The sequence below is a fragment of the Neoarius graeffei genome, chromosome 8 (genome assembly GCF_027579695.1).
Source record: "Neoarius graeffei isolate fNeoGra1 chromosome 8, fNeoGra1.pri, whole genome shotgun sequence".
NCBI classification, from domain to species: Eukaryota; Metazoa; Chordata; class Actinopteri; order Siluriformes; family Ariidae; genus Neoarius; species Neoarius graeffei.
This window is the reverse complement of record NC_083576.1, coordinates 7691848-7718978: the sequence shown is the minus strand read 5'-3', so window position 1 is coordinate 7718978 and position 27131 is coordinate 7691848. Positions and strand designations below refer to the sequence as shown.

Below are 27131 nucleotides of genomic sequence, written 5' to 3'. Positions count from 1 at the left end.
TAGATGAGTGACCTGCTCAGGATGAACCCCGCCTCTAACCGGAAGTCATCTGGGATTGGATCCAGCTTCCTCCACAACCCTGTGGATGGACTGAAGTTCCGTAGTTTGAATGCTATTTACAGGTCTTTTGTTTCATGAGAACTAAAAGGCAAGAAGCACCACTGATTTTTTGCAATCTGTTTAAAAAACCAGGTGCTATGTTTCACAGTGCAGTCAAGGGTTTAAACAGCTCAGATTGTAAAAGAGATAGATAGATAGATAGATAGATAGATAGATAGATAGATAGATAGATAGATAGATAGATAGATAGATAGATAGATAGATAGCCATATTTTCAAACTTTGTAAACCAGAATCGGTGCCATGTGTGCACCATGTGAGGTTTATGCCAACACTTGTTCTTACTGAATAAAGCCGTCCTGTCTCACAGAACAAAATGAAGCCACCTCTCGAGACGACGCCATTCACTCATTATGAATACGTAATGATGTCGTACAGTTTGACAAACTAAAGAAAATGAGGGTGGATGTCACACTCATTAATTCTTGAATTCATATAAATACTTTTTTAAAATATTCATATCTAAACTAATAAATTAACAATATGCTATAAATATATATATATATATATATATATATATATATATATATATATATATATATATATATATATATATATATACACACAACAATATAATATAAATATGAATATTAAAAAAAATCTACTTTTCTCTCAGTTTATTGCTGATAATATAATTTCTCATAAAAAACTGCCCTATCTTCTCCTTTAATTTCTCCAGTTTTCCATGAATACTTTCTCGAGATGTTCTACAAGAAGAAATAAGAAAGGATTTTCAAGAAACTACAATGAAGCACACGTGTGAGCGAGTGCGTTTCTAAGTAAACCACATTTCCCTTTTGACACCTTTGTCAAGGTTACAAAAATGGAACAAAAAAAACGTGAGCTGATGTTGAGAAAACCATGTGGCTGCTGATCCTGTCCAACCAATCATGTCATATCCTGGGGCGTGTTCAGTACAGAGTGCCGAGAGTATAAATATAAATTCAAAGCATGCTTCAAGTGCATTCATATTCTATTCGTTGATGAGATACGAACACTAGAATTTCAATGTAATGAAAAATGGCTGGTTTGTGGATTTTAGTTTTGATCTTCAGCACCATGTGTAAGTAAAATGTCTCAGCATTACGGTTGACTGATTTAAATTCTATCTGATGCTTATTTTCATCATTATTGATGGTTCCTTATTATCACAGAGCGCTAAAAAAAACTATAGAGACTAAAACTCTAAACTAGTTTTGTGTGATCTGTAAAAGTGATCAGTAAAAGTCTTAAAAAATAAATCTAAATAATAAAATAATAATAATAATAATAATAATAATAATAATAATAATTATTATTATTATTATTATTATTATTATTATTATTATTATTATTATATATTTTCTGGATATTTTTATTTATTTATTTATTTATTTATTTAAGTTTCCCAATTAACACATTTGCTTTTCTAGGCACAATGCAACCTGACAGACTCTGGATTGCTGCACAATCCCTCACCGACACAGAAGTTTATCAGCCTGATGAAGAGCTCAGTGTGGATATCTGTGGCTCGGTGACTCTACGGTGTTGTATTTTCCAGAACAAAGGAGGAAAAATTTTCTTGTTTAAGCAACAAAATAAAAAGCCGCCCGTGTTTATTGCTGGACCGTTTAACCCTGCTGAAGAAACATTTCACAATGAATTCCAAAATTCCCGTTTTCAGATTAATAAAAGTGGAAACTGCTTCAATCTGATCATTCCAAAGACCACACTGTCTGATGAAGCCACATACAACTGCGCACTCACATTTTCATCTGGGACTCAGTTAAAAGTAAAAGGTAGGATTTGGACTGAAATGAACCATGTGACTGGCTGAATGTAGTAACACTGTGTTCTATATTACTGTTTGTATGAGTTTTAGTGAGAGTGATATTCAGACTTTTAGATATTCATGATAAATATTGATATGTGTGAATGTTATTATTGAATCAGGAACATCAAAACCAGCTCTGTGTGATAATTCAGTGGCATCTGAAACAATGCTGCATGGAAACAGCACAAACATGAACACACAAGAGAAATCAGGTAACACTGCTGGTGTATAGTACTGTGCAAAAGTCTTGGCACCCTTTTCATACAAACTTTGTTATCGATTCCTATTTTATGACTTCTACATTACTGAGTCAGCACAAAAACATTTTAGAGTTCCAAATGTTTTTTGTTTGTTTGTTTTTTTGTTTTCCCAGCACAAAATTAAATGCTACAGGAAAAAAAAATGTATCTGAGCAGCATATTCCATAAGAGTGCACTTTTCAGATAAAAAAAGAAAGCATAACGAAGGCTACTGAGTCAAAGTGTCCAGAAGAACTGTGTCTAGTTCTGTAAGATGCTCAGTAAAACCTACAGCTCATTTCCTTATAAAACTGCCCTCACTGTGCCTGAGACAACTATTTTTTTTTAAAGCAAAGGAAATTTCATCTCACACCAAATACTGACTTTGTTTCATTTTTTATGGTTTACTGTTTTTAGTATTTTTATTTTTTATTTCATTTCATTATTTTTAAGCCATTTTTGGTCGACAGCATTTCTTTACATCTCTGTAAGACTTTTGCACAGGACTGTGCATGTAAGAAATATACATACATATATATATTTCTTATCATCTCCCATAAACTGTTCATATCTTCCTAACATTCTCAGAAGTGACCAGATCTCTGCACTCCTCAGTGTTCGGTTTGGGAACGGCTTTGGGTTTTTGTGCACTTCTGATTTTCTGCCTCATTTATATCATACTGAGGAGAAGAAAATGTGAAAACTGTAGATGTAAGTGTTTTTGTCCACCAATATACTTTACCTCACAGCAGTATACATATTTAACTATTGTTGACCATCAGAAAGACTGATGTGTGTTTCTGTATTAATAGTGAAGGCTTCTCGAGGAACGATGGAGGTACGTGTGCAGATACATAAACACTTTCTGCTATAACTTTTATACAGTGAGTGAAGTACCCATATTGTCTGTTTTTTACTTTGAGCTGAAATTCTTATTTTGTTTTTGCTTTAATATTATTATTTTTCCAGGAACATGAAGCTGAAACAGTGAATTACGCAGCTCTGAAATTCTCCAAACAGGAAGCCAAAGCTGAAAAGAGAAATGCTGGTTCATGTGATGAGTGTGTGTACTCTGGTGTGAAGACTACAGGCTCATGGCATTGACGTCACACATTATGAAGACCCTTGAGAGACTCATCCTGGAGCAGATCCGGCCAATGGTCCAACCACTTCTTGCCCCCCTTCAGTGCCCCTACCAACCCCAGCTTGGAGTAGAGAATGCAATACTTGCTCAACAAAGTCTACAGCCACCTGGACAAGCCAGCCAGCACTGTGAGGATCATGTTTTTTTATTTCTCCAGTGCTTTTGACACCATCCGGATGTCTCTGCTGGGTGAGAAGTTGACAGCAATGCAGGTGGATGCCCCACTGGTGTCCTGGATTGTAGATTATTTGACTGGTGTACCAAAGTACGTGTGCTTGCAGTGCTGTGTGTTGGACAGAGTGATCAGCAAAACCGTGGCTTTGCAAGGGACTGTCCTTTCTCCTTTCCTTTTCATTCTCTACACCACTGATTTCAACTACTGCACAGAGACCTGCCACCTCCAGAAATTTTCTGATGACTCTGCAGTGGTTGGATGTATTACCGGTGGTGATGAGAGTGAGTACAGGATGGTGGTGGACAACTTTGTCACATGGAGCAGGAAGAACCACCTACAGCTCAACGTGATGAAGACAAAATAACTGGTGGTTGATCTGAAGAGAATCAGGGCTCTGGTGAACCCTGTTAACATCCAAGGGGTCAGTATGGACATAGTGGAGGAATATAAGTACCTGGGGGTGTACTTGGATAATAAACTGGACTGGTCCAAAAACGTGGACACTGTATACAAAAAGGGCCAGAACTGTCTCTATTTTCTGAGATGGCTGAGGTCCTTTAACATCTGCTGAACGATGCTGCAGATGTTCTATGAGTCTGTGGTGGCCAGTGCCATCCTGTACGCTGTTGTCTGCTGGGGCCGCAGCTTGAAGGTGAAGGACACTAACAGACTCAATAAGTTCATCAGGAAGGCCGGCCATGTTGTAGGCAAGGAACTGGACTCTCTGACAGTGGTGTTGGAGAAGAGGACACTGTCCAAAATAAAAACAATCCTAAACTGTCCTTCCCACCCTCTACATGAGGAGCTGATCAGCCACAGGAGCACGTTCAGTGAACTGGCTGATTCTTCCACGCTGCACAACTGAGAGACACAGGAAATCATTCCTACCTGCTGCAGTCAAGCTGTACAATGCCACTGTATAACTTTGGTACACTGTCTTACCATGTATACTGTATCCTTAACTCAGGTGCAATATATATAGAGAGGAATCATTGTATATAAAATCACTTCATTTTGCTTTTACTTAAGTTATTGAACTTATGAAATTTATTTTATTTTTATTTATTCTTTTTGAAAGACTATTTTATCTTCTATTTTTAGACATGTTTACTTCTTTGATTCCGGAGCTTGGTTGCAATTTTGAATTTCCCTCCAGGGATTAATAAAGTAATTCTAATTCTAATTCTAGTGAGAGGGTCATTGAGTTCAACTGCCCTGTTTATGGAGGATTTTTTCACTTTATTTCTAATTATATGTCCAGCGTAGTCCAAAAGTCTCAGATCACAAGTGAAAATGCTCCAATTTCGCATTATTTTTTAAATTAAACCAACATTTTTCATTATAAGTTCAAATACAGGGCGGCACGGTGGTGTAGTGGTTAGTGCTGTCACCTCACAGCAAGAAGGTCCGGGTTCAAGCCCCATGACTGGTGAGGGCCTTTCTGTGTGGAGTTTGCATGTTCTCCCCGTGTCCGCGTGGGTTTCCTCCGGGTGCTCCGGTTTCCCCCACAGTCCAAAGACATGCAGGTTAGGTTAACTGGTGACTCTAAATTGAGCGTAGGTGTGAATGTGAGTGTGAATGGTTGTCTGTGTCTATGTGTCAGCCCTGTGATGACCTGGCGACTTGTCCAGGGTGTACCCCGCCTTTCGTCCGTAGTCAGCTGGGATAGGCTCCAGATTGCCTGCGACCCTGTAGAACAGGATAAAGCAGATAGAGATAATGAGATGAGAAATATATAGTTTTAATCTGAAACATTTTGTTTATGCCCAATTTTAAATCATAATAAAATATATCCAGATCTCACACTCCTGGACCCCTCAAAAATGTTTCTGTTTTCAGTAATAGGTCGTGCAGAGACCACTGGGATATAAACCATTTAAACAATGCTGATCCAACGACTCACACAAGAGTTTCTTTCAAGCTGATTATGATTCGGGCCTTAAAATAAACTTCAGTGAAGTTTCCATTCCACGTGTGAGTGCACAGAAACCACTGGAGCTGAATGGGGTGAGATGTGGTTTTGTCAAAACACTGCGTGGCTTATTGTCTCTGCTCCCCCCCCCTTTTTTATTAGAACAAATCACATGGTGTATTTGGGGCGTGCTCAGTCCAGACCAGTGATAGTATAAATAAAATCGTTGCTTCAAGCACATTCATAATCTGATTATAAATGAGATCGAAAGGAAATTTAAAATGGCTGGATTCTGGATTTCAGTTTTGGTCTTTAGCACCATGTGTGAGTATTTTTTTTTTCTTCTCATTCTGTTTATTGGTTCTTTAGGATGATTTTAAAATACCAAACTATATCTAAAAAAAAAAAAAACTCCTGGAGCTGATTAGTCTTCTCCAAATGATGTTAATTTCATTTGCTGCATTTTTCATGAAATTAATGTTTTTTTTTGTTGTATTTTTTTCCTAGATCCAGTCCAGTCTGGTAGACACCAGGTTACTACACAATCCTCAGAGCCAGATGTTTATCAGCCTGATAAGAAACTCATCGTGGATATCGGAGCCTCGGTGACTCTGCAGTGTTTTATTTTTGAAGTCGAAGTTGAAGAAATGATCTTTTTTAAGCAACAAAACAGAAAACAGCCTCGAATAATCGTCAGATTCTTTAACGCTGCTCGAGAAACGTTTTACAATGAATTCCAAAATCCTCGTTTCCAGATTAAAAAACATACAAACTGCTTCAATCTGACCATTTTAAACACCACGCTGTCTGATGAAGCCGTGTACTACTGTGCACTGACGAGACCCGACCCTGTGTTTGGAGAAGGAACTGATTTAAAATTTAAAGGTAGGATTTCTACTGAAATGAATAATGTGCTGGTTAAATGTAGAAACGTTTCATTCTTCATTACTGTTAGTGTGTGAAGGAGTGAAATGTTCACTGTGTTTGGTAACTTTAACAACACGGCATTCAGGGTTTATTTTTAGTCCGTGATTCATGATAAATGTTTACAGGTCAGAGTTTTACCACTGAATCAGAAACATCAAAACCAGCTCTGTGTGATCACAACACGAACATGAACACACAAGAGAAAACAGGTCAGATGCCTGATAATTCACTATTAATTAATCATCCTTAATTCATAATATAGTGAAATCACATTCTCAGAAGTGACCAGATCTCTCCACTCCTCAGTGCTCGGTTTGGGAACGGCTTTGGGTTTGTGTGCACTTCTGATTTTCTGCCTCTTTTATTTCATACTGAGGAGAAGAAAATGGGATAAAAGTAAGCGATTCTGTGATCAGATAAAAATTCCAGTGACTTTTATTTCTATTAAAACACTAATAACTGTGTTTGTGTATTAATAGTGAACACTTCTGTAGAAGATTCTAAAGGAATGAATCAGGTACGTGTGTAAGAAATTATATGATCACTTTATATTATTATAGTGTCTCAGTAAGTCTGTTTTTCTCTCTCTCTTGATATCAGTGTCCCTTATTCGTGTTTGATTCTCACTTTGACTTTTCCTTCTCATGGATGTGAAATGTTGCTCATTAAAGATTTAAGATACAGATATTACAGTCACTTTGATGAAATTTGCACAACAATCCCATGTTTTGTTTTTGTCCTGAGTGTGTTTCATGGCTTTGACACAGATTTCTTATTTCTTATTATTTTTCTGTATTATTATTATTATTATTATTATTATTATTTTCATCTCATCTCATCTCATCTCATTATCTCTAGCCGCTTTATCCTGTTCTACAGGGTCGCAGGCAAGCTGGAGCCTATCCCAGCTGACTACGGGCGAAAGGCGGGGTTCACCCTGGACAAGTCGCCAGGTCATCACAGGGCTGACACATAGACACAGACAACCATTCACACTCACATTCACACCTACGCTCAATTTAGAGTCACCAGTTAACCTAACCTGCATGTCTTTGGACTGTGGGGGAAACCGGAGCACCCGGAGGAAACCCACATGGACACGGGGAGAACATGCAAACTCCACACAGAAAGGCCCTCGCCGGCCACGAGGATCGAACCCGGACCTTCTTGCTGTGAGGCGGCAGCGCTAACCACTACACCACCGTGCCACCCTATTATTATTTATTTTATTTTATTTTATATTTTTCAGGAATCTGAAGCTGAAACACTGAATTATGCAGCTTTGAAATTCTCTGAGAGGAAACCCAAAGCTGGAAAAAAGAAAACTGACTCTTCGGATGAGTGTGTGTACGCCGATGTGAAGAAAACTGGGAGATGGAACAGAAATAATGTTTAACACGCTGCGATTACACTGCGGAAACAGGAAAAACATATTTTAGTGAGTGTCTGGACTATTTGAGAATTTATTTCATCTTTTCATCATGAGATCAGAATGTAACAGAGAAACGGTTAATAAATGAAAATTTGGGGGAATTTAAAACTTGACTGATTATTTATCAGCAAATATACATTCTAGAAGCAGAATTGTAAAAAAAAAGTCACATCATGAAAGGTATTGTTTGTTTGTTTGTTTGTTTGTTTGTTTGTTTGTTTCTTTCTTTCTTTCTTTCTTTCTTTCTTTCTTTCTTTCTTTCTTTCTTTCTTTCTTTCTTTTTTCAGTTTAAATGTAGAGCTAAACCTCCAGACTACAGGTTTTACTTTGGTACAGATGTTCACAATAACTGCTTATTGTCTTTTGTTTGTTTGTTTGTTTGTTTGTTTGTTTGTTTGTTTGTTTGTTTGTTTGGATTGTTTTTGTTAGTTAGTTAGTTAGTTAGTTAGTTAGTTAGTTAGTTAGTTAGTTAGTTAGTTAGTTAGTTAGTTAGTTAGTTAGTTTGTTAGTTTGTTTTTGGCAGGTTGATTGTTTGCTTGTTTATTTGTTTTATGGGTTGTTTGTTAGTTTTTGGGCTGATTGATTTTTTTTTGTTTGTTCATTTGTTTGGTGGGTTGATTGTTGTTTGTTTGTTTGCTTGCTTGCTCTTTTTCAGTGTTTTAATGAAAAAATAAAAGGTTTTGTCGTATCATTTGTATAATTTCGCTTCTTTTTTTACAAGAAACAATTTCATTAAAGATGTAACAAAAACATGCTCTGAAACATTATTCTGAAATTTCTGAGTAAAAGTAAAGTCTCAGTGTTGCGTATGTTCAAGACAGAAGTGTGTTGGACATAAAAGTCAATGACTGCAACCATGACATTAAATGGGGGCGGGGCTTGTTTTCTCCACCCACCTCTGGGCTTGAAACTCATGCCCTGTGAATGCAGTACCCAGAACCAGGAAGTAGTTCAGTGTTGAAGAAAACTTCTTCAAACACATTTTACATGAAACAAAGTGAATCATTAAACCACAGCAGAGTCTTGTGATGATGATGATGATGATGATGATGATCCCTTTTAGTGCACTGTTTGTAAATGCACCATCGTGTCTCTCTGAGGGAAATCCTCCTCAGTGTCTAATCCAGCTGCAGTGGGAAGTTCACCCTCAGTAGAGGAAATGATTAAATCCAGCCATCAGGGCTACAGACGCCTTCAGAGATCAAACAATACAGTAGAAACACATTTAATACATAAAATCATCCATCACTTATAATCTGAACACGACTGTCAAGGCCTTACGGAAAAAAAAGATCACCTGATAAAATGGCAAAATTGAAATGTATTGACGCTGTGTTTGTCCCAGATCATCATGAATCTGTCGGGACGATTTTGTACAAACAAGTTGAATAAAGACAGCAATTAAAATAGCAACAATGAGGTGTTAGTGTCGGCGCACGTGAGGGTAAAAATAAACCACATTTTTCTTTTCAGTGCAAAACCAAAACAGAGATATGGAAAATACAATATGGGGCAGATGTAACTACATCAGAATACCACGTGCTTGTTTATCATGACTTTTTTTTTTAAACAACCAATCACGTGTCATACTCTGGGACGTCCTTAGTGCAGAGTGTCTTTAGTATCAGGATAAATTCAAATCAGGCTTCAAGCACATTCACATTCTGTTCATAAATGAGACACAAACACTGTCGAATTTATAAGAAATAATTTAAAAAAACATGAAAACCTTCTGGATTTTGAGTTTGATCTGCAGCACCATGTGTAAGTAATATGAGTAATCTTAATTTATATTCATCTTCATTATTGCTGAATAATTTCTATTTAGAACATTATTATTATTATTATTATTATTATTATTATTATTATTATTATTATTATTATGACCTGTTGTTTTAAAGCACTTTTGTGAGCTGAATGTGGAAGTAACTTTCGTAAACTTTGTTTAAGGTTTTAGTTAATAACCCTGTGTTTATTAATATCTGAAATACTGTACATTATTATGTGTTGTGTTCTGCTTTTTTCTCTACCTTTCAATGTTTTTTCTTTTTTCTCTAGATCCAGTCCAACCCGGGAGACGCTGGGTTGCTGCACAATCCCTCACAGAGTCAGGAGTTTATCAGCCTGATAAAGAGCTCAGTGTGGATATCGGCGACTCGGCGACTCTGCAGTGTTGTCTTTCTGAAAAAGTAGTTGGGGTAATCGCCTGGTTTAAGCAACCAAACAGAAAAAAGCCTCAGATTATAGTCAGGGTGTATAAAAGTGCTGGAGAAATATTTTACAATGAATCCCAAAAGTCACGTTTCCAAATAGAAAGATCTTCAAACTGCTTCAATCTGATCATTTTAAACACCTTTCAGTCTGATGAAGCCATGTACTACTGTGCACTGACGACACCCGACCTTGTGTTTGCAGATGGAACTTATTTAAAAATTAAAGGTAGGATTTCCACTAAACTTTCTTAAACTCCTGGTTTAATGTTGTGATATTTTTACTTATTATCATTAACATGTTCAACCTGGAAGACAAATAATCCTGAAGTAGTGAAATGTTCACTGTGTTTTCTTCTTCAACTACACTGAGTTACAGACTTTTAGTCAGTGAATGATGATAAATGTTTCCAGGTGAACATGTTACTATTGAATCAGAAACATCTAAACCAGCTCTGGGTGATAATTCAGTGGGCTGTGAACCAACACTGCATGGAAACAGCACTAACATGAACACACAAGAGAAAACAGGTCAGATGCCTGATAATTCACTATTAATTAATCATCCTTAATTCATAATATAGTGAAATAACATTCTCAGAAGTGACCAGATCTCTCCACTCCTCAGTGCTCGGTTTGGGAACGGCTTTGGGTTTGTGTGCACTTCTGATTTTCTGTCTCATTTATTTCATACTGAGGAGAAGAAAATGGGATAAAAGTAAGTGATTCTATCATTAAATAATAGTAATAATTACTTGATAATCACTAATTAATAATAATCTAATGAGTGACTTTTATTTTATTTTATTTTATTTTTTTATATTTGGTTCCTCTGTAGAAGTTTCTCCAGGAACAAGACAGGTACATGTGCAGGTAAGTAAAGACTTTTTGCTTTGGGTTGTATTTAGTTGACAGGAATTACATTTTGATTGATGGAGTATTTCTCCACTCAGAAAAAAAAAATCTGCTCAGTGCTCGTCCTGTTGTAACCCGATATACACGTACATTGTATAATCAATTACACCATCACCTTCCAAGTAGCACAAACATCAGTGAAGATGAACGATCACAAATCAGAGCATTTCACAAATCAGATGTTTTAGTTGCTCCGAGTTGACTATAAGCCATGTACGACGAGATTGAGTGGAATAACTGTTTTATTCACTCCACATTCACTGGATTTTGAGAAACAGAGCATTTTTATTTTTATTTTTTACAAATTTGATAAATTTGATAAAAAAAAAACCTTTACACATAACGTCCGACAAAATCATTTCCGCTGAGTCGGACTTCTTAAAAACCTATCGCTGGCTGCACGAAATGACTTTAGTGTTGTTTTTGTGTAGAAAGTGCCGTCTTGCTGCCGTGCCGAGGTATAGAACAGCTTCATACATTTATTTAATTCTTCCTTGGACATTTCAGTTGTTTAATTTTCAAACTTCTTTGAGTTTTTGAACCAGTCTAAAAAAAAAATCAACAAGTTTTATTGTGTAAAGATGACGAATGTAAACAAACCAGTGAAATGACAGGAGCAATTTTTGAAAACTGCGATAATAATTCTTGAAAAAAAGATATATTTTTACCATGAAATACTTTCACTCCATATATTTTTTTATATTTTTTTGGGGATTTGTTTTCGAGTAGAGTTTTTATTTCATCCTCGGTTGGTTCAGCAACACGCTCCTCCATTTTGTTTTTCTCTACTCACGGTATATGAGCTGATATCCTAGTAGTAGAGTAGCCAAGTGAATTAAATCTTTCTTTTTTTTTCTCAGGAATCTGTTGGTGACAGTTTGACTTATGAAGCTTCACAGATGTTGAAGAGGAAAGTTAAACCTGGAGGACGGGATGATTTGGTGTACTCTCATGTGATGTATGTAAAACTGTAATATTTATCATAAAAGACCCAGAACACTTTACTGCTGTTGTTGTTGTATAATTGAATATTTGTAAAATAAATGTCACACATCTGAGTGTATATTGTATCTCTCAATGTTCTCATTGCTCTGTGTTCTACACGACATCCATCTCCAACACTTGTTTATAAAAATAAATGTCGTACTTTTACTCTGAGCTTCATGAATGATTTTGATCACTGAATAGAAAATCCAGATCATCCAGATTGTTCAACATTAGATCTCGACTATGAGTGAAGTGACACACTGGAGACTTCAGCGTCACCCAGACAGCAGTGTCAGAGACAGTTGAGCGATTGAATGTTCAGCACTCAGGTTCACTTTCATGTGCATTATTGCATCCTGTTCATTGTGGTTACAGCATTTTGCACAAGTATCTGTTGGCACGTCACTGCGCTTAAACAGGAAGATTAACAATAGCTCACAACTGACCTCAACTGACATCCAACAGCAGCTTTGACCAACGGTGAAGTGTGTTCAGCTCTTCCAACTCTTTAATACTGACTTTCACACACTGGGTTTCTTTCAATAAGTTGTAAATTATTAATTTAATGTTTATTTGTGGTTTGACTTTTAGGTTCAGAGTTTAAGATAATAAAGTGGTTCCTTTGAGTGATCAGGTTGATAAAATACATTAAACTGTGATAACGATGTCATTTACTTTTCATTTACTTTTACGCTCAATTTAATCTATGAATTCATTTTCTAATTTCACTTGTCTATAAAGTTAAAACAGTTCTTGTCTGTGTCTTGGTGATATTTTTCAACTGCTACTTTTTATTTTTTCTAAACTGTTCATCTCCTGTTCTAGATGATCTTCATCACTACTTCAGTTCACCTCACTGCTCAACTCACTTTCACTGCCTTTGTCTCTTTTATTGCTCTGGTCTTCATCTCTTCCTCAAAATCTTCATCACTGCTCTCACTCTCAGTACATGACGGACCTGATGGAAAGGTTTCTCCCAGCACCCTTCATCCGCAGCACTTAATTTTGTGTTTTTTTGTGTAATTTTGTGTGTAGAACCAGAAGGGTGTTAAAACAGATGGGAGACATTTCAATTTGAATTTCTACACTGAAATTCTAACTACATCGTTTTCCATATTACATCACACAGTACATAATTATTAAACTGGAAACTAATTCTACAGAAAATATATTTTTTTAAATGTCCTGAATCAATTCAACAGTTAACAGGACCAGGAGATGTTACACTTCCATACATTTTGCCACAGATATGAAACCAATTTTACAATCAGTCATCGTTCCTGAATAATGCATCACATATTGTATCCACCTTGTCCCAGACTACAGCTCTCACACAGCTTTTCATCAGTCGGCCTACGCTGCAAGGCTGATAAAGAATATCTGGATCACAAAATGGTGGTGTTGTGATTAGCACTGTCACCTCACAGCAAGAAGGTTCTGGGTTCGAGCCCGGTGGCTAACGAGGGCCTTTCTGTGTGGAGTTTGCATGTTTTCCCCATGTCTGTGTGGGTTTCCACTGGGTGCTCCAGTTTCCTCCACAGTACAAAGACATGCAGGTTAGGTTAACTGGCTCCTCTAAATTGTTCGTATGTGTGAGTGTGCAAAAAGGAACGGGCCACACAACCAAACACAGTTTACCTCAAGCCTGGATCGGGGTCGGAAGTGACATTAACGGAACACAAAATACATTAAATATTTTATAGTGGGCCTGTTAAGCATAACAATTGTGCACAAAATGAAAAAAGCATGAAACTTTCAGGGTTTGTTCTTGAAGGCATAAGCTTTAATTTGAGACGTGGAGGCATTCTCAGTTTGACCTCTGGGGTCAGCTAGAGGTCATTGACCTCCATGATGGCACATTTCTATGCATGAAATTAGAAAAGGCTGTATCTTAACATCTAAATGTGATGTAAATGTAAAATAAATGTGTTTTTCCATGTTACTGGGCATGAAAAAATCATATATAATACTGATATTCCTCTTAGGGGTAACTTCAGGGGTCAGGTAGAGGTCATTGACCTTTGAAATTTGAAGCTTCTATGCATGACATTCTAGACGGGTGTATCTTAGGATCTAAATGTGATAGAAATGTGAAATTAATGTGTATTTCCTTGTTTCTGACCATGAGAAACCCATTTTTGATACTGATATTACTAAAGAATACTGATATTATTAAAGAAAGGAAAGAAAACACACAAGGGTGCACTTGTACTACTGAGTCTACTGTTTATTTTCCCATGCTGCTGAACAGTGTTGGGAGAGAGTGAGAAAGAGAGAGCAGCACACAGGTTTTGAAGGTTCCAAGCGTGGGAAAACCACACCCCTTGCCCCACTCTGAACCACGGGAAAATAATGGGCTACGCACAAAACATGAACATGAAAATTCCGTTGAATCTCTACCTCTGCTAGACTGACATATAGTTATTCCTGTGAATTTAGAATTGCCCTATCAATGTCCAACATTAAAATGACTGAAAATTAAACTACAATATACTGTATTCTTCAACTCTAGTGCAAATGAGAGCAAATGCTCCAAAACATTACTCACTTTGAAATTATCAATGGAAATGGGGCAACTGTGTTCAGCTTCTGACATAGTTTGTGACCACTGGAGATGTTTTACTTATCAGAAATGAGTTGTGTCATGTCCAGAAACATGGAATCATATATTAACTTTACATTTACAGTATTTCACATTTTAATCCAAAGATAGATTGTTTCTAATTTCATGCTTAGAAATGCATTATCGTGGAGGTCAGTGACCTCTAGCTGACCTCAGAGGTGACTTATAAAAATGATATCGGTATTAGAAATTAGTTTATCATGGCCAGAAACATGGAAATACACATTTAGTTTACATTTCTATCACATTTAGAACCTAAGATACACCCATTTCTAATTTCGTGCATAGATACTGTATGCATTATGCTGGAGGTCAGTGACCTCTAGCTGACCCCAGAGATGACCCGTAAGAGTAATACCAGAATTAAAAATGGGTTTCTCATGGTCAGAAACAAGGAAATACACATTAATTTCACATTTCTATCACATTTAGATCCTAAGATACACCCGTCTAGAATGTCATGCATAGAAACTTCAAATTTCAAAGGTCAATGACCTCTACCTGACCCCTGAAGTTACCCCTAAGAGGAATATCAGTATTATATATGATTTTTTCATGCCCAGTAACATGGAAAAACACATTTATTTTACATTTACATCACATTTAGATGTTAAGATACAGCCTTTTCTAATTTCATGCATAGAAATGTGCCATCATGGAGGTCAATGACCTCTAGCTGACCCCAGAGGTCAAACTGAGAATGCCTCCACGTCTCAAATTAAAGCTTATGCCTTCAAGAACAAACTCTGAAAGTTTCATGCTTTTTTCATTTTGTGCACAATTCTTCTGATAATAAGAGCTTAACAGCCCCACTATTAATATAATATAAACATGTAATGCACTCTGCTGGCTTGATAAATATTGCTTAATATTCAGGATGGGATTGATTAATAAATAAATAAATACATTCCAGACTGATGAGAGTAATTAATGATGATTTAATTTTTTTTTTTTTCCCCAGAGTTTGAGATCAGTGAGAAATGCAGTGTGTCGCTGTCCATGGTGTTGAAACTCCTGTAACAAAACCAATGAAGTTCACTGACCAGAGCAACATAAACAACACAACAATCAACAACAAATACAAATTCTGATGAATAATTGAGGAGCACATATTAATGTACAGACAAATGTGTCAAACAAAAACAAATGAATAAATAAATAGTCCAGCACTGTCTTCCAATCAGAAGGCCGAGTCTTATATAAACATCATTTCTGAGTTACTAAACTAGGTAAGAAGGGGGATTTCTCCTATTGTGAAAACAACAGAGGAATTACTCTCCACTGTGTTGCATCCAAGCTATTCCAAATCATCATCATCACGAGATTGTCTGATGGAATCGAAACCACACTCCGTGAGAACCAATGTGGCTTCAGAAAAAAACGTTCCTGTACAGACCAACTCTTTTCCTTAAGAGTCATAATAGAGCGTGCTCTTGACTATAATCTACCACTCTACATTAACTTCATCGACTTCAAAGCTGCCTTTGACTCGGTAAATCGTGAATACATCTGGTCTGCCCTGGAGCACTACGGGTTCCCAAACAAGTATATCAACATCTTCAAAGCCTTTTACTGTAACACCGTGAGTGCAGTGCGTGTCGAAGACAATTTAACAGATTGGTTCAAGGTGAAATCCGGGACAGGGCAAGGCGATATCCAAGCCCCTTCAATCTTCAACATTGTCCTGAACTGGGTAATGGAACAAGCCATCAATGAGAAGTCCATATCGAGTGGCTTCTTACTCCAACGCCGCAGGAGCTCACGATACCCTGCTATCTTTGTTACTGACATGGACTACACCGATGACATAGCTGCCCTGGATAGTTCCGTTGCTGGTTTACAAGAAACCACCACTAACATCAGGAATTTCGGCAAGGTAGCCGGCCTACAGATAGGGGTCAACAAGACCAAGATCATGCTCATCAGTAAGTTTCACAACCAGCGTCCCTACCACTGGTCTGAGATGCTAGATCTAGAGGTTGATGGTGCACACCTGGAACAAGTGAACCACTTTTGCTACCTTGGCTCTACGATCTCCAGTGATGGATCTATTGACAAAGAAATTAACATGAGGATCAGCCTAGCATCTAATGCCTTTAATGCCCTCAATAACATCTGAAGGAACAGAGGAATTTCTCTCTCCAAGATTAAATTCTACGAATGTGGGGTCATAACACCTCCCTTATATGGCTGTGCTACCTGGGCTCTTAAACTGCAGCAGTTGCATCGGCTGGATGCCTTCCATCATAACTGTCTGCGTCGTATCCTTAAAGTACGATTTTATGACCACATTTCTAATGTGGAAATCAGGAATCGCACTGGATGCTGTAGTCTGGGTATCACCACTAGCTACGCCTGCCTCCTATACTTCGGTCATGTTGCCCGTATGCCTGATGGCAGGCTTCCTAAGTTTTTACTAGACTGGATCCCCTCCCATGGTTCTCGCGCTGCTGGATGCCCAAGACATCATCTAATAAAAGCCATAAGCAGTGATCTAAAGATGTTCCTAGGAGAAGATTGCGATATTGAGTTGGGGAAGCGCATCGCCTCAGATCGCGCAAATTGGCGGCGTCTCCTAAAGTCCGCCAAATCTCATCTGAGTAATTGTGAGCAGGCAGACCCGTTGAAAGACGGATGAAGACCTGATCAAGGTACAAGGTAAGGTATTTCTGAGTGGTGTTTGTCCTCTCCTGAGAAAAGGTGGGATTTGAAGGCAGCATGGCGTGTCTCCTTCTCAGACAAGACAATCCCATAATGCACTTCACCAGACCAGAGATCTGAAATTTGGATTCAGTTCAATTACATTTAAACTCACAGCTTTCTCCAGCAGCGACCAAACAACTGTTTACACAAATGATTTAACTCTACACCAGTTTTAACCACTAGGAGGCAGTGTCCAGCTCTGATAGTCAAATCTAGGTGTAAAAAAAAGTTGTAATACAATTGACTTCTTCTTCTTCTTCTTCTTCTTCTTCTTCTTCTTCTTCTAATTCAGTGTCTTGTTTATTTGATTTACTGTTCAGCCTTTAGTCCCTTTTATAACTGATCTGTTTCAGGTCACAGAGCAGGACATGACTTTGCTGTTTACTTCTGGGATTTATGAGATTTTATTTATCAAAAATTACAGATAAGACTCAAGACTTTCTAGATTTTATTTAATATTAAAGGAAGGAGTCTCCAGTGTCAGTGCATTGTAACAGTCAGAGATAATGACATTTTATAATGAAATTAATCAATATAAATTCAGATATAACATGATACAGATTTTCCAGCATGCATTCATAATAAAATGTTATTCCTTATATATCATTAATAATAAACTACACAGACAAAATGAGTTGCTCAGCAATTGCAGTGTTTAATGTACAATACAGAACATTAGAGTGTCAATAGTTTGTGCACCCTGATGAATCACCATGATGGTCAAATTTTGAGGTGATGTTTGTTCTTCATGAGAAACAGAACACCACACTGACACGCCCATGTTCCAGGATGGTCACTCTCAGGTGAACTGAGGGTCAAATCCGTGCCTGTTATTACCTCAACCGCGATGGAGTAAGTGGGGCGAAGTATTGTAATCAGTGAGGTTTGTGTTTGTGTCTGACTGTTAACAATCTAGCGTCTAGACAGTTGCACCAGTTGACTTCAAATTTTCAGCGTAGGTGGGCAATGGGCCGTAGATTATCTGATTAAACTTTGGGTGTAATCGGGTCAAGGTGAAGGTCAAGGTCACCGGAAAGGTCAACCTTTTGGTCAAAATAACATATTTTCCATTATAACTCAAAAACGGTTGCCAATAGACAGATGTTTACTGTTATGAGCATATAGGAACTCCCATATGGCCTTTCATTTGGCACCATGATCTTTGACCTTGAGTGACCTTGAAAGGTCAAACTCAAAGTCACAGATTTTCAGAGGGCTATTACTTGAAAACGGTTGATGGTAGACAGGTATTTACTATTTCAACTTATAGGAAGTGCCATATAGGCTTTCAGTTGGCATTATGTCCTTTGACCTAGAGTGACCTTGAAAGGTCAAACTCAAGGTTATGGGTTTTCAAAGGGTTATAACTTCACGCCGATTGACTTCAAATTTTTAGGCTAAGTGAGCAGTGGTCCGTAGATTATCTGATTAAATTTTGTTGGTGATTGCCTCAAGGTCACTGGACAGGTCAAAGTCTTTTTTTGTGATAACTTTCTTCAAATGCATCATTTTTGACTTCAAACCAAAACACAAATGTACATCTTTCATTTCTGCTTCCAAACATATGCTGCATGGCGGGGTAGCTTGGACAATCTCCATAGCAGTTGGGGTTAAAGGTCGGGGAGTCAATGTCATTGGTCAAAATAACATATTTCCATTATAACTCAAAACCGTTGCCGATAGACATATGTTTACTCTCATGAGCATATAAGAACTCCCATATGGCCTTTCATTTGGCACCATGATCTTTGACTTTGAGTGACCTTGAAAGATCAAACTCAAGGTCACAGATTTTCAGAGGGCTGTAACATGAAAACAGTTGATGGCAGACAGATATTTACCATCATCAACTTATAGGAAGTGCAATATGGGCTTTTATTTGGCACCATGATCTTTGACCTTGATTGACCTTGGAAGGCCAAATTCAAAGTCATGGGTTTTCAAAGGGCTATAAATTTAAAATGGTTAATGATAGCCAGATGTTTACCATTATCAACATATAAGAAGTCCCATATGGGTTTTTCAGTTGCCACCATGACCTTTGACATTGAGTGACTCTGAAATGTCTAACTCAAGGTCATGAGTGATCTTTGTTGGTTGACCTCTCCTGGGGAGGGTAACGATGGTTTTGAATTTCCTCCATTTGTACACAATCTGTCTGACTGTGGATTGGTGGAGTCCAAACCCTTTAGAGATGGTTTTGTAACCTTTTCCAGCCTGATGAGCATCAACAACGCTTTTTCTGAGGTCCTCAGAAATCTCCTTTGTTCGTGCCATGATACACTTCCACAAAAATGTGTTGTGAAGATCAGACTTTGATAGAGCCCTGTTCTTTAAATAAAACAGGGTGCCCACTCACACCTGATTGTCATCCCATTGATTGAAAATGCCTGACTCTAATTTCACCTTCAAATTAACTGCCAAACCTAGAGGTTCACATACTTTTGCCACTGACAGATATGTCACATTGTATAATTTTCCTCCATAAATAAATGACCAAGTCTAATATATTTGTCTCATTTGTTTAACTGGGTTCTCTTTATCTACTTTTAGGACTTGTGTGAAAATCTGATCATGTTTTAGGTCATATTTATGCAGAAATATAGAAAATTCTAAAGGGTTCACAAACTTTCAAGCACCACTGTAGCTTGTACTTAGTGTATTTAGCTTGCAACATTTATTGCGCCCACTTTACATCATTCCTTCTGGACTAGATGGGGCTGGAGTGAGGTACGCCATCATAATTCTTATCAATTTTACAAATGTTTGCAAATTTTGAGCTTGAACTTGCCTCATGTTGCTGACAGATAGATTTCATGCCAAAGCAAAATTATATTCAAAGGAAAAAAAAATATGGAAAAGCCTAGAAATAATCTGACATGGTATTTGTTTAAACTAAACTTATATTATAAAAAGATATATTAAATAATTTGCTGATATTCAAAAAATATATATATATTTTCACTCCTGGACACATGTTTAAAGTAACTCCTCGAGATATTTCCCCCCGTCCCCAAGTTTAACTAATAGTGTGTCATGTCAGCACCAGAGTCCATTCCGCACTCCGATTCCCAGAGCACGCAATGGCATCGAGACCTGACCGCTGCAGACTCCAACTCTGAGAAACCATCACATCAACCATCACGAACTCTCTCCTGACTGTTGGTTCAGCTACATACTGATTGCACACAACTGGACTCACTCACACAATCACCAACAATGCATACACACACACACACACACACACACACACACCACAGAGACTTTGCAAAGTGTACTCTATGTGTTGGTTAAGCTTCAAGGTGTGACCAAGTCTGTTTATTTTCACAAGTGTTATTCTGGTTTTGACTCAAGTTCTGGTTTCCTGTTTTCTTGTTTGTTGATCACCTGATGGGAAGTAAAGACTTCATTCCTGCCCTTAACTCAAGTTCTCAGGTATCTCTACTTTGAGTATTTATTTTTCTGACAACTTTACTTTCACTTCAAACACTTTAACACAAATATCTGTCCTGTCTCCTCCTTACATTTTCAAATCAGACTTGTTACTTTAGCTTTAATGGAACTGTCAATTATAATTATTGACTATTTTTATCTATATAAAATGTCGCCTTATATCCAGAAGGTTCTGAGTTTGAACCTTATGGCCGATTTGGAGTCATTCTATGTTGAGTTGGCATGTTCTCCTCATGCTTGTGTGGGTTTCCTCCGGGTGCTCTGGTTTCCTCCCACAGTCCAATCACATATTTATGGATGAGGTCAACTCGGCTCCTCTAAATGGTCCATAGGTGTGAATGTGAGTGTGAAGATGTTCAAATGTTGATGGTGCGATAGATGAGTGACCTGCTCAGGATGAACCCCGCCTCTAACCGGAAGTCATCTGGGATTGGATCCAGCTTCCTCCACAACCCTGTGGATGGACTGAAGTTCCGTAGTTTGAATGCTATTTACAGGTCTTTTGTTTCATGAGAACTAAAATGCAAGAAGCACCACTGATTTTTTGCAATCTGTTTAAAAAATCAGGTGCTATGTTTCACAGTGCAGTCAAGGGTTTAAACAGCTCAGATTGTAAAATAGATAGATAGATAGATAGATAGATAGATAGATAGATAGATAGATAGATAGATAGATAGATAGATAGATAGATAGATAGATAGATAGATAGATAGATAGACATATATTCAAACTTTGTAAACCAGAATCGGTGCCATGTGTGCACCATGTGAGGTTTATGCCAACACTTGTTCTTACTGAATAAAGCCGTCCTGTTTCACAGAACAAAATGAAGCCACCTCTCGAGATGACGCCATTCACTCATTATGAATACATAATGATGTCATACAGTTTGACAAACTAAAGAAAATGAGGGTGGATGTCACACTCATTAATTCTTGAATTCATATAAATACTTTTTTTTAAATATTCATATCTAAACTAATAAATTAACAAAATACTATAAATATTCATATACATATGGTATTGAATACACACACACAATCATACATATATATATATATATATATATATATATATATATATATATATATATATATATATATATATATATATACACAACAATGTAATATAAATATGAATATTAAAAAAATCTACTTTTCTCTCAGTTTATTACTGATAATATAATTTCTCATAAAAAACTGCCCTATCTTCTCCTTTGATTTCTCCAGTTTTCCATGAATACTTTCTTGAGATGTTCTACAAGAAGAAATAAGAAAGGATTTTCAAGAAACTACAATGAAGCACACATGTGAGCGAGTGCGTGTCAAAGTAAACCACATTTCCATTTTGAGACCTTTGTCAAGGTGACAAAAATGGAACAAAAAAAAAAGTGAGCTGATGTTGAGAAAACCATGTGGCTGCTGATCCTGTCCAACCAATCATGTCATATCCTGGGGCGTGTTCAGTACAGAGTGCCGAGAGTATAAATATAAATTCAAAGCATGCTTCAAGTACATTCATATTCTATTCGTCAGTGAGATACGAACACTAGAATTTCAATGTAATGAAAAATGGCTGGTTTGTGGATTTTAGTTTTGATCTTCAGCACCATGTGTAAGTAAAATGTCTCAGCATTACGGCTGACTGATTTAAATATTGTCTGATGCTTATTTTCATCATTATTGATGGTTTCTTATTATCACAGAGTACTAAAAAAAACCTATAGAGACTAAAACTCTAAACTAGCTTAGTCTGATCTGTAAAAGTGATCACTAAAAGTCTTTAGATTAATTTTGTAAAAATAAATAAATTAATAATAATAATAATAATAATAATAATAATAATAATAATTATTATTATTATTATTATTATTATTATTATTATTATTATTATTATTCCTGGATATTGTTATTTATTTATTTAAGTTTCCCAATTAACACATTTGCTTTTCTAGGCACAATGCAAACTGACAGACTCTGGATTGCTGCACAATCCCTCACCGACGCAGAAGTTTATCAGCCTGATGAAGAGCTCAGTGTGGATATCTGTGGCTCGGTGACTCTACGGTGTTGTATTTTCCAGAACAAAGGAGGAAAACTTTTCTTGGTTAAGCAACAAAATAAAAAAACGCCCGTGTTTATCGCTGGACCGTTCAACCCTGCTGAAGAAACATTTCACAGTGAATTCCAAAATTCCCATTTTCAGATTAATAAAAGTGGAAACTGCTTCAGTCTGATCATTTCAAAGACCACACTGTCTGATGAAGCCATGTACTACTGTGGACTCACGTTTTCATCTGGGACTCAGTTAAAAGTAAAAGGTAGGATTTGGACTGAAATGAACCGTGTGACTGGCTGAATGTAGTAACACTGTGCTCTATATTACTGTTTGTATGAGTTTTAGTGAGAGTGATATTCAGACTTTTAGATATTTATGATAAATATTGATATGTGCGAATGTTATTATTGCATCAGGAACATCGAAACCAGCTCTGTGTGATAATTCAGTGGCATCTGAAACAATGCTGCATGGAAACAGCACAAACATGAACACACAAGAGAAATCAGGTAACACTGCTGGTGTATAGTACTGTGCAAAAGTCTTGGCACCCTTTTCATACAAACTTTGTTATCGATTCCTATTTTATGACTTCTACATTACTGAGTCAGCACAAAAACATTTTAGAGTTCCAAATGTTTTTTGTTTGTTTGTTTTTTTGTTTTCCCAGCACAAAATTAAATGCTACAGGAAAAAAAAATGTATCTGAGCAGCATATTCCATAAGAGTGCACTTTTCAGATAAAAAAAGAAAGCATAACGAAGGCTACTGAGTCAAAGTGTCCAGAAGAACTGTGTCTAGTTCTGTAAGATGCTCAGTAAAACCTACAGCTCATTTCCTTATAAAACTGCCCTCACTGTGCCTGAGACGACTATTTTTTTTTAAAGCAAAGGAAATTTCATCTCACACCAAATACTGACTTTGTTTCATTTTTTATGGTTTACTGTTTTTAGTATTTTTATTTTTTATTTCATTTCATTATTTTTAAGCCATTTTTGGTCGACAGCATTTCTTTACATCTCTGTAAGACTTTTGCACAGGACTGTGCATGTAAGAAATATACATACATATATATATTTCTTATCATCTCCCATAAACTGTTCATATCTTCCTAACATTCTCAGAAGTGACCAGATCTCTGCACTCCTCAGTGTTCGGTTTGGGAACGGCTTTGGGTTTTTGTGCACTTCTGATTTTCTGCCTCATTTATATCATACTGAGGAGAAGAAAATGTGAAAACTGTAGATGTAAGTGTTTTTGTCCACCAATATACTTTACCTCACAGCAGTATACATATTTAACTATTGTTGACCATCAGAAAGACTGATGTGTGTTTCTGCATGAATAGTGAAGGCTTCTCAAGGAACAATGGAGGTACGTGTGCAGATACATAAACACTTTCTGCTATAACTTTTATACAGTGAGTGAAGTACCCATATTGTCTGTTTTTTACTTTGAGCTGAAATTCTTATTTTGTTTTTGCTTTAATATTATTATTTTTCCAGGAACATGAAGCTGAAACAGTGAATTACGCAGCTCTGAAATTCTCCAAACAGGAAGCCAAAGCTGAAAAGAGAAATGCTGGTTCATGTGATGAGTGTGTGTACTCTGGTGTGAAGAAAACCAAACATAACAGAACATGAAGTAACATAACACACAGTAACACTACAAATACATCATTATGATTCTTTATTTCTTTTTTTTTTCATTTCACAATTATAATAGTTTATTTCTAAACATAAAATAAATATAGAAATATACCAAAAGGAAAAAAAAAAATATTTGGTTGATTTCCAATATCTGATAAGAAATGTTCAATCAATTTTCCCAAAATTCAACATATTAGATAAACTACCATGCAACAACATTTATTCCATATCCATTTTTAAAATATCTCCTGATGCCCCCCCCCAGAGTTTGATTCTTTTTCCCATTCTTTTTTAAAATTATTATTATTATTATTATTATTATTATTATTATTATTATTATTATTATTATTATTTAACTTGAACTTTGTGGAGATTTTGTGGTGTCAATCATCTACCTCTGAATTTTATTGAATACACAATAAATGTAAAAAATCAACTTAATTAAAAATGTTCCAAATGCATTCTCTTAATCATCATTCTGAATAATGAATAATATTCTGAGTTTCAACAAAAGTAACCTTTCAGTGGATTTTCAAAAAGGATGTGTGTTGGACTTAAATCTAAGTCGTATCACTCACCGTTGTGCTTGTGTTCCGGCAAAAGTGAAAGAACAGAAAATCATGTATCGTGTATCAATGTGGTGCCCAGAACCTGGAGATAATATTGTTCAGAATTAAGTGTTGAGTAAGGCTCGCCCCACACGAGAGGATAATTGGGCTGATTTTGGGTCCAGTTCACTCCATCTGATAATCCTGGTGGCGTTCCTGATTCAAGCCTGGTCGGAACTGAATAGCAACCCAAATAATCCTGTAATGTGAGGTCTACAGACACAATCTTATGGTCATCACCTGGATCCGAGTCTCACTGATTTCAAAGCCAGGGTGGGTTCCAGAAAGTGGGTTGAACAAACCCTGAGCTTGACCTTGAACACTAGACTTCATTTTCAGTTCTTGCTATGGGACATATATTTATTTCTAGAAGCAAAAATGCTGTAAATGACAGCAGAAAAAAACAGAGAAGCTGATAATCATATCTGTTTACAATAATCTGCGAAGGCATATTCAATAAATTTGCTTATATTCAATATTTTTTCCTGTGTTTATTTCAAGTGTGGATAATTAAGCATAACTAATGGAGAACATGTGAATAATACATTTTTGCAAAACATAACATTTTGTGGCCTCATTTGTGTGACTATCTTTAGCTGAAGAGCAATTTCATTAAAGATGGAACAAAAACATGATTAGAAATATTTCATAATGGTTGGGGGTTGGCCTTAAACATAAGTCAAGGACTGTGACAGCCACATTCATTGGGGAGGGGCTTGTTTTATTCACTCTGTGGCCGTGTTTCCAGCACGAGTCAAAGGACACCAGGGCTCAGATAGTAGTGGGAGGTTTACTACCAGTATTAGTGAGAAATCAGTGATTGTGCAGGGGATTATGACAACAGCAGTAAGCAAAAAAAAAAAAAAAAAACACTGATGTATTTAAGGGAAGCCTTTAGAGAAACAGCTTTGGGACCAGAAGGTTGCTGGCTCGATTCCCTGGACCAACAGGACTAGCTTAAAGCATATACGCAGAACCATGGCCTCACTTTTTGTTTATAAATGCCCTGAGACCTCAAGAATGGCACAGGAATAGTTTTAAGCGTTAACAATAAATCTATTATAGTAATTTTTACGATTAAACTGATTTATATAGGTAGCGGTCTGAATGAATGACCTTGACGTCCGTAACGTCACAGCAGGAAGTCTATCGGTCTCATTGCCACTTCCATTATACTAAAACACAGAGCTGACTGCAACGCCGATCCTCCATTTTGAGCTAATTTATCGCCATGCCATGTAGATGTATTTTTGGCCGGTGCAGCAACATGACAGAAGGTGGATTTATGTTGCATTCATTATCCAAGAATTTTCAAACTGCAAAGACTTGGACGCATTTTGCAAGAATTCACGGGCACATTGGGTGCCTATGAGGTGGTCTCTACTCTGCTCCGCACATTTTACTGAAGACTCATACGAAACCTCTGATCTGTTGAGGAGCGTTGGCTATAAGCCCATATTGAGAGGGTGCAGTACCAACAATTAAAGAAAAAGAAAACTACAAGAAAAGGAAAGTATTTATTTATTTATTTTTATTTTTTTTAAAGGAAAGTGAGTTTAGTTGCACCAGTCCTCCCAGAGTGAGCTGAGGGTTGTTGCTAAAACCTGGGATGGAACCGGATGGAACATATCGCTCAGACAGTGACCTCCCTGCAGTTGTTGCTAAAACCGGTGACATCCCGCTCCATCCTGGGTTTTCGTAATTTCCTGAGCCGAGTAATAATGGCAGACTACACAGTATGCAGAAAAGTGAATGAGTGGAGCAGATAAACTGGATATTGCTGCCATCTTGCCCTTACATGGAAGAAGTGAATGAATGGAGAACTGAACGAACAAATGAAAGTCAGATTGTTTCAAAAACAATCAGCCTTCAAGAAGCGAGAACACAGATGGGTAAACTCTGACTCTCATTTGGATAAAAAAAACAACAACATTGTTTACCTGCATTTAGATTAATACATGGGACTTGTATTGTGTGTTTAAGTTCCTGCTATAAGATTATTTAATTTGCTTCAGAAAGTGATTGTCTGAGTTCATCTGATTATTTACATAATTAGCCTTTTACGTTTTATCAGTGAAAATGCATGCATGTACTTATATGTTGCATAAGTTATAACACCTATCCTGTTTTAATGAGAGTCAATTCACAATCAGTGAAGTCAAAT

The 27131-nt window shown here is 36.8% G+C and overlaps 3 protein-coding genes across 4 annotated transcripts; all 3 read left to right on the top strand.

Annotated features, from left to right (window-relative positions):
• The first annotated feature begins 1103 nt into the window (after window positions 1–1103).
• Window positions 1104–3275, top strand: LOC132890342 (uncharacterized). Its single transcript, XM_060927153.1, has 6 exons — window positions 1104–1182; window positions 1532–1897; window positions 2052–2144; window positions 2760–2882; window positions 2984–3009; window positions 3141–3275. Exons 1-6 carry the CDS (start codon window positions 1140–1142, stop codon window positions 3273–3275), a joined length of 786 nt encoding a protein of 261 aa, XP_060783136.1. The 5' UTR covers window positions 1104–1139.
• A 2392-nt stretch (window positions 3276–5667) lies between these two features.
• On the top strand, window positions 5668–9954 carry LOC132890341 (uncharacterized). Its single transcript, XM_060927152.1, has 7 exons — window positions 5668–5726; window positions 5910–6287; window positions 6455–6538; window positions 6636–6725; window positions 6809–6852; window positions 7579–7686; window positions 9820–9954. The coding sequence occupies exons 1-7, from the start codon at window positions 5684–5686 to the stop codon at window positions 9952–9954; spliced, it is 882 nt and encodes a 293-aa protein (XP_060783135.1). The 5' UTR covers window positions 5668–5683.
• A 12226-nt stretch (window positions 9955–22180) lies between these two features.
• LOC132890004 (uncharacterized) lies at window positions 22181–25408 on the top strand. Of its 2 annotated transcripts, none has more exons than XM_060926806.1 (6): window positions 22181–22266; window positions 22607–22972; window positions 23127–23219; window positions 23835–23957; window positions 24059–24084; window positions 24216–25408. In XM_060926806.1, exons 1-6 carry the CDS (start codon window positions 22224–22226, stop codon window positions 24351–24353), a joined length of 789 nt encoding a protein of 262 aa, XP_060782789.1. In that variant the 5' UTR covers window positions 22181–22223; the 3' UTR covers window positions 24354–25408. The 2 variants fall into 2 exon arrangements, with proteins under 2 accessions (XP_060782789.1, XP_060782790.1); XM_060926807.1 differs by having other exon boundaries at window positions 24059–24130.
• The last annotated feature ends 1723 nt before the right edge of the window (window positions 25409–27131 follow it).